Source organism: Papaver somniferum, unplaced genomic scaffold, assembly GCF_003573695.1.
Source record: "Papaver somniferum cultivar HN1 unplaced genomic scaffold, ASM357369v1 unplaced-scaffold_25, whole genome shotgun sequence".
In the NCBI taxonomy this organism is placed as follows: Eukaryota; Viridiplantae; Streptophyta; class Magnoliopsida; order Ranunculales; family Papaveraceae; genus Papaver; species Papaver somniferum.
The window spans coordinates 300621-308340 of NW_020635485.1; the positions used below are offsets into that span (position 1 = coordinate 300621).

At 34.4% G+C, this 7720-nt stretch overlaps 1 protein-coding gene across 1 annotated transcript; it reads right to left on the bottom strand.

Annotated features, from left to right (window-relative positions):
* Positions 1-6291: 6291 nt before the first annotated feature.
* On the bottom strand, positions 6292-7261 carry LOC113341183 (17.8 kDa class I heat shock protein-like). The gene has a single exon (XM_026586164.1). It carries the CDS (start codon positions 7058-7060, stop codon positions 6563-6565), a length of 498 nt encoding a protein of 165 aa, XP_026441949.1. The 5' UTR covers positions 7061-7261; the 3' UTR covers positions 6292-6562.
* Positions 7262-7720: the final 459 nt, after the last annotated feature.

The following is a 7720-nucleotide window of genomic DNA, read 5'->3' on the forward strand; positions in this document are numbered from 1 at the left end:
CAGCAATGCACAAAAGTACATATACAATGGATCTAACGACTCTGATTTGAGCAACCAAGCTTTTTCAGTTACCACTATTGTATTTATCTTTCATGGTAGAAATTATGCTGGAGGAATAATTACAACTGTGCTTATGTAAGAAATTATTGATGGTGATTCATGTTTATAGGTAAGTGTAATCCAAGTTGCAATACTACGAAATCATGCAACAACAGTTAGAGATTGCAACTGTCACCCTTATTATCCAATGTTCGTCAGTGCCTCTTAGTATGGGGTCATTGCTAGAAGTTGCAATACTTATTTTATTTAATCTAGTTTACTATGGCTACTGATCTCTGTCATTATAAAATTCAAGCTTACCTGTCTTTCTGTTCCATGATTTATAGAATCCTTTTGTCGAGGAGCAGAAGAAACAGGATTTGTCATCTACCACCCAGTATATGCAAAGCGAGAGTATGACGTAGCAATAAAGATTTAACATTTGCAACTTTTTGTTAGCTTGTTGTAATTGATTTGGTTGCACAAGCACTGTTTACAGTGGGCTATCTCATTGATTTGTGATGATCTGTTTTAAGTGTGAAAAAATGATTATACTTATTTTTGTTTACTACAGATATATCTTTACATGCACATCTGAAACAAGGAGTTCCAAAGGGGTGAGTTTGTATATTTTTAAAATTGATTCATGTATATGTTGGTTTGTCTATTTAATCACTGTCGTTTTCTGGTCATATTATTCATGTATATATCTGGACTTCGGTTTTTTAGGGATCAACTACGTTTGTTGATCCTCTAAATTAGATTTTTTTTGATCAACTACTGATGTTGATCCCTTAAATGGGATCAATTCCTATTGTTGACCCAATTTTTTTGATCAACTATTGTTGTTGATTCGACCAACTACTATTGTTGACAACATTTCCTTGAATTGTAGTTTAAATCATGTAATTTCTTCAAATATTGAATTTGTGGTGCAATTGTAGCATGTCTGACTCCATGTCAGATGATACGTGTTTGACTCACGCCAAGTTCACTCCATTTACACGGATCAACTTTCATTGTTGATCCAATTTAGGGGATCAACTACTGTTGTTGATCCCCTGAATTGGATAAACTCCTACCGTTGATCATTTTTTATTTTGGATCAACTACTGTTGTTAATCTCCTAAACTGGATCAATTTCTACTGTTGATTCTATTTTTATTTGGCTCAAGTACTTTTGTTGATACAAAAATATTTGAACCACTGGTAGCGGCGGTGACGGTGGTGGTGGCGGCGGACTATTGGTGGTGGTGGTGGCGGCGGAAGTCTAATGGTGGTGGCGGAGTGGTGGTGGCGGTTGGTAGGTGGTGGTAGTGAAGTAGTAGAGAAAGAAATTTGTTCCATCTTAAAATAAATAAAAATATTGTATGAATGAGGGTATTAAGGTAATCTAATTTTAAATGCATAAGGATGTTAAAAAGTATGGATATATTTATTGTTGTAAAAGGATATATTTGTAGGGTGTTAAAACTACATATAAATAATGTACCCTAAACACAAAACTGCTTTTTTGAACTTGGCTAGAAAGTGACATGCAAGATCAAAAGGCCAATTGCAAATGGATGGAGAAAAAAAATTCCAGAATCTTTCGTAAAAATGTATCTTGTAGATATAGGGCTAGTGGTATCAATTCTCTTCTTATCAATGACACGATATGTTATGACAAAGATCTTATTAATGTTGATGCTAAAAGGTTTTGTTCTTATCTTTTCACTGAAGACTTCACTGTTAGACCAACTTTTGATGATCTTGTCCTTCCTTCATTGAGTGTACAACATAGTATAATGCTGGAGAAACCCTTTGAAGAAGAGGAAATTAAAAAGGTGGTAAATTGCTTTGGTATAAACAAGTTTCCTGGTCCAGATGGGTATACTATGGAATTTTTTAAAGCTATTTGGGATATCATAAAATTTGAGCTATTGAGTGTGTTTAATGCCCTTTGGATTGGAGGCTGAACTGTACTAGCATCATATTGTTGCCCAAATGTGATGGAGCTACTTCAATGCATAATTTTAGACCAATCAGTCTGATAGGTGGTATTTACAAGATTATATCTAAATGTATTACTGAAAGACTAAAAGTGGTAATGCCTTCTATTATCTCCTAATTTCAAAGTGCATTTGTGGATGATAAACAAATTACTGATGATATTCTTGTTGCTTCTGAACTGATTGACACTAGAGAAAGGCTAAAAATTCCAAGGTTGGTGGTCAAAGTTGACTTACAAAAGGCTTTTGATAACATCAAATGGGGATGCCTGGATTATACTATGTCAAGATTTTGATCAGGTAATTTTTGGAGGAAATGGGTTCATTGGTGTATATCTTCTGCAAGATTTTGTATCTCCTTAAACGGCTCTTATTCTAGTTTATTTATAAGTAGTAAAGGGATAAGACAAGGTGGCCTTTTGTCTCCTTTTGTATTTATCATGGTGGTGGAGGTTTTGTCTCTAATGATTCAAAGTATTGCTGAACTGGAGATTTTAAAAGGTTTCAGACCTTGTGCTACTGGTGATCAAATTATTCATTTGCAATTTGTTGATGACTTGATAGTTTTCTTAGATGATAATGATGAGAAAATCACAAGCCTTAAAAATTTGTTGATTGCTTTTCAAATAGTTTCAGGACTAAAAGATAATTCCAAGAAGTCAACTATAGTGGGAGTAGGAAATACTCAATATGATAATCCCGTGCTAGAATTTTTGGTTGCTATTTGACTCAATTACCACTGAATTATATGGGTATTCTTTTAGGGAGCAAGTCTAAATATAACACTGTATAGGAAGTAATTCTGCAAAGATTTCAACAAATACTTGGTACTTGGCAGAGGAGATATTTGTCTAAAGGTGGCAGACTTTTGCTCATTAAGCATGTATTATGCAGTCTACCAATTGACTACCTTTTTTTGTTCAAGATTCCTGCAAGTGTCGAGAAGAAAATGGATAACATTATGAGCAATTTTCTTTAGGGTGCTAAAAACAATGTAAAGAAAAAAAGTTGTGTTCCATAGAAGAAGGTGAATTTAACAAAAGAAGCAGGTGGTGTAGGCATAAACAAGTTGAGATAATCAACAAAGATCTTCATGCCAAATGGTGTTGGAGATATGATAAAGAGAGAAAATACTTATGGAGGTCTGTAATACATCAGAAATTTGGTGGCAATGAACTTGTTTTATTACCTAATGAGACTTCACAATATGTTGGCAAAAGTCTTTGGACTGGTATCCTAAATTTAAAAGATATTATCAAATCAAATTGTGCAGTTCATCTTCAAAGTGGAAACAAGGCTCTATGCTGGAAAGATAATTTGGTAGAGAATCAATGCTTGGAGTTCTTATTTCCTGCACTCTACAAATTTTTAAGAAACAAGTACACCACTATCAAGGACATGATTATTTCCTCAAATGGTAATTCCGCGTGGGATTTTAATTTCTCCAGACTCTAAGAGGAGATGAAATCGACATGATTGGCTAGTTATTGCAGCCAGTCAATATTCCGGTGCTATATGATACTAGTGATGATTTTATTTCATGGATGCAAGGTAATACGTTTTCAGTAAAATCTTGTTATAATGTCATTGAATTTGATGATCCGCTTAGGTTTCTATACAAAAGCTTATGGAATCCAAGAATCCCTCAAAAGGTAGCTTTCTTCACTTGGACTTTATGTTATAAAACTGCACTTACTTTGGATACTTTAAGGAATACCATTGTTATAAATGGGTGTATCTTATGCAAGAAATCTCCAAAGTCAAACTGTCATTTGTTTTTGCATTGTTCTGAAACTATGAAGTTGTCAAATTTCCTTTTCAACACTTTCAAGCTAGTCCGGGTCTTTATACAAGATGTACGAGCTACTTTGTGGGAGTGGAGTAATAAAAAAAAGGTGTTTTAAGGAAAAATCGAATTTGGAGCATGATACCATTTGCAATTGGTGGACAGTTTGGAATGAGCGTAATATAAGATTGTTTCGGGGGAAATACAAGCATTATAATCACCTTCTGGATGAAGTAAAATGTTTACTTTTCAACTAGGTTTTGGGTACTAATATTTTTTGAAAATGTATATCTTAATATGTTGTTGCATAACTGGGAGGGAGGAATGGGTATTACTTAGTTATTTTCCCAATATTTTTTGTTTTTTTTTTCTTGTCACAGTTCATCTAGTAACTGTGTTTGAGCTTTTGCTCTCTGTTGTGTTTCAGAGATTCCACCTCTTTGTGGAATCTCTATTCTTTTATCTTTATCAATATATTGCCTTTTTTGAGTAAAAATAAATGAAAAAGGGGTAGTGAAGAAAAACCTAGAGCTTTAAATAATTGTAATTCAAAAATGAGTCAAAATGAACAATACAAGTGAGCAAGGCAAATCCACATCCAGCAAAGCCCAGAAAATATAAATCTCAAACTTAAATTTTGAAGATAAATACATGGTTAGTTGGATCATGAGAATAATTTTACCAAAACTCAATCTCAAACTAAACCTCAAACTTAAATAGTGATTTTTATAAGCCAAATTTCGAATATAAATACATGGTTAAGGAACCTTATGCGGTATACATGTATTTTTTATGTGATTTTTTTTCTTTTTCTAGATGATGTTTAGTGTCCTTTTTGTAGTTTCAATTCCTCAAAAAATTGAAATTTTACATGCAAGTTCGGCTCTTCAGGGTTGGGTCCGGCTTATAATTAGCGGGAAAAGGGTCAGTTGTCCAAATATTTTTAAAACACGGTTTCAAATGGACGAGTAAAAAATAGTTTGGGTGAGATGGACAAAAAAAAAACAACAATGACGAAACTGGATTCATCCAGACTTAAACTTAAAAAACAACAAGGATGAAACTGGATGCATCCTGTGTAAATTTAAAATAAGAAAAAATATTTGAAAATGGGCAGGATGAAGCTGTTTACATCCTGGCTATTTTTACATTTTTGTCCATTTAAACAGTTTCAAAATCTAACTGTCATTTTCACCCAGAAATTGTTAATGTTGGTCTTTTTAAATTTTGTGTACAATTGGCAGGTGAACCTACTTGAAATGAACAGTTCAGTTATCATTTACTAGACGAACCCGCTACATGACACAAAGATGAACATTTAGGCTATGTTTGGGAACTTTGACAACGTAAAACTTAGCTAGGGAAGAATTTTGTCTAACTCGACTAGAGTTATCATAAGATGTATTAGTAAAGATGTTGTTTGTCCTTCTATTGTATCCATCACATGTTTATTATATATTATGTTTGTCTCACCATAGTCTAACCCCATATTTTTACAAAATAATCCTATATTAATGAAAAATTTATATGGAGGAAAATATGAAAACATAAAAATTAATAAAAAAAAAATGAAAAATTAAAATAACTACTTATATAACCGTCTAACCTAGGTAAGGATATTGGTATCCTAGCTATTTTGGAGAATATCATAACCTTACTCTTTTGGGTTCCTAAAATCAAGGAAGATTTAGTAGTTCCTGTTCAATATTAGGATTGCAGTGAGACAAACATATTTTTATTATATTTTCTTGATAACCCAACCTAGGATAGGAATTTCCAAGGGGCCAAACACCACCTTAGGCTCTTGTTGGCTGAACTTCTATTTTGTAAATTTCGAGCTAACTTACAAGTGAGACGTTCGGCTAATAAAGTTCGTATTAAGGTAAAACATAATACAGCATAGTTTAAATGGTAAGAACAGTATAACTTGGTGGATTATTTGAAGTATTCATGATTGTAAATGCCTTAATCTGGATGCAAAGTCTTCTCCAGATGAAGCAGAGGATTTCCCTGAGAACACAACTTTCAGCGAAGAGTACCCTCCTTGTATGGCATACAATGATCAAGAAAATGTCGATTTTCATCTCCATTGAACTTGTAAAGGTAGTGACGAAATAATGTTGACATCTTGCTGTCATGTTTAGAACATTTTCTCTTAATGACTGCCCACTAAGGGGTGTTTGTTCTTCAGTGAAATATATGCCTCAGCAGATGGTATGAGCCAGACTGGAGTTGAAAAACTTCGTGTGCATACTCTCTGGCAGTCGGTCTGTTTTTCCTCCAGTAACAAGAATCAACTCAGACTAATAAAATGGATATTGATGTGTCTCCTTTCAGTTTCTTCACCACTTCGGTTGCAAGCTAGTCTTCTGCAGCTGAATTTTGAAGTCTGATTTTGTAGCAAAGAGAATTATGGCTTAGTGTGTTGTACAAGAGTCATCTATATGGAGTCTGCAGATCAGGGAACTAACAATATAGAGAAAATTAGTAATTTGATTGATTGCAATTAAGAAGAACAAAGATTACAAGACCAAAGACACCAACAACCGATTTTGTAGCCAAAGGCAACAAAAACAGTAACAACACCACTGCCAAATTATTTTGAACAACAACACTGACACTAATAACACAAGATCATAGACACAACCACTCCGGGCAACACTGACGCTAATAACATATTAAAATCACTCCATAATGAAACCAATACCAAAGGGCAGGATCACATTTTGCTGTCAGTTCTGAAACTCTAACCAGAAATCTGAATAGATTTCACTTCAGGCTTCTTCTCTTCAACTTTGGGAACAGTCACAGTAAGGACTCCATTCTCCATAGCAGCTTTAACTTCATCCACTTTCGTGTTCTCAGGCAACCTGAATCTCCTAAGGAATTTGCCACTGCTACGTTCAACTCTATGCCATTTATCATTCTTCTCTTCAGTTTCTCTGCTTCTCTCTCCACTTATCTGTAAAACTCTCCCTTCTTCAACTTCAACTTTCACTTCCTCCTTCTTAACGCCGGGCAGATCGGCTCTAAAGATATGTGCTTCTGGGGTTTCTTTCCAATCAATTCTAGTGTTGGCTAATTGTGACGTTTCTTTGGATAATTCAGAACGGGGCATAGAGAGCGCGGAGGATGAGGTTGGGGATGAGAATGGGAAGTCCTGGAATGGATCCCATACGTCTAGAGAAAATGGGTCGAAAACGTTGGTTCTTCTGTTGCCAAAGAAGTTTGGAATGATCGACATTTTTAATTCAGAAGATCGGGTTGAATTAGAAAATTAGGAATCAAAATTACTGATTAAATGAAAATTGATTGGCTTGCTTGCAGTATTGATTGATGATTTGATTAGATGGTTTTACGAAGCTTATTGCATCACATATTTATAGGGATTTGTTAAGAGATTTGTTCCTTCACAATTTATTGCTACACCATTCCTGATGGTTCGAGAACATCTAGGGAAATCTAGAGACTTCTTTTCCATTTCTGGGTTTGAAATGATCATATGTTTAAAAAGATTGTCTACCGACTACCGGCTCCTCCGCTTCTACAACCTTCTGAAAATAATGGGCATGTGACAATGGGCCTGCTATGGGCTTTGGTTGGGGTGGTTATTGACTCAAATTATCTTCTTTTTTTTTTATTTTTTTTGGGCACCATGAAAATTTGGGAGGGATCATTCTTCCATTAGGAAGTAAATTTGATTGGTATTTCTTCGTCTGTCTGACGACTCTTTTTTCACAATCCTTTCTTCATTTCTTTGATTTTCTGATAAGTGTTTTATCTTTCTTTTGTTATCGAGTCAAGATTTTTTTTTTGTTTTCTTCCTTGTCATAATATTTAGATTATTGACGGTGTTCTTCAACTTTCAAGCCATGTCTGTTTCTTTTTCTCCTTCTTCTGATAT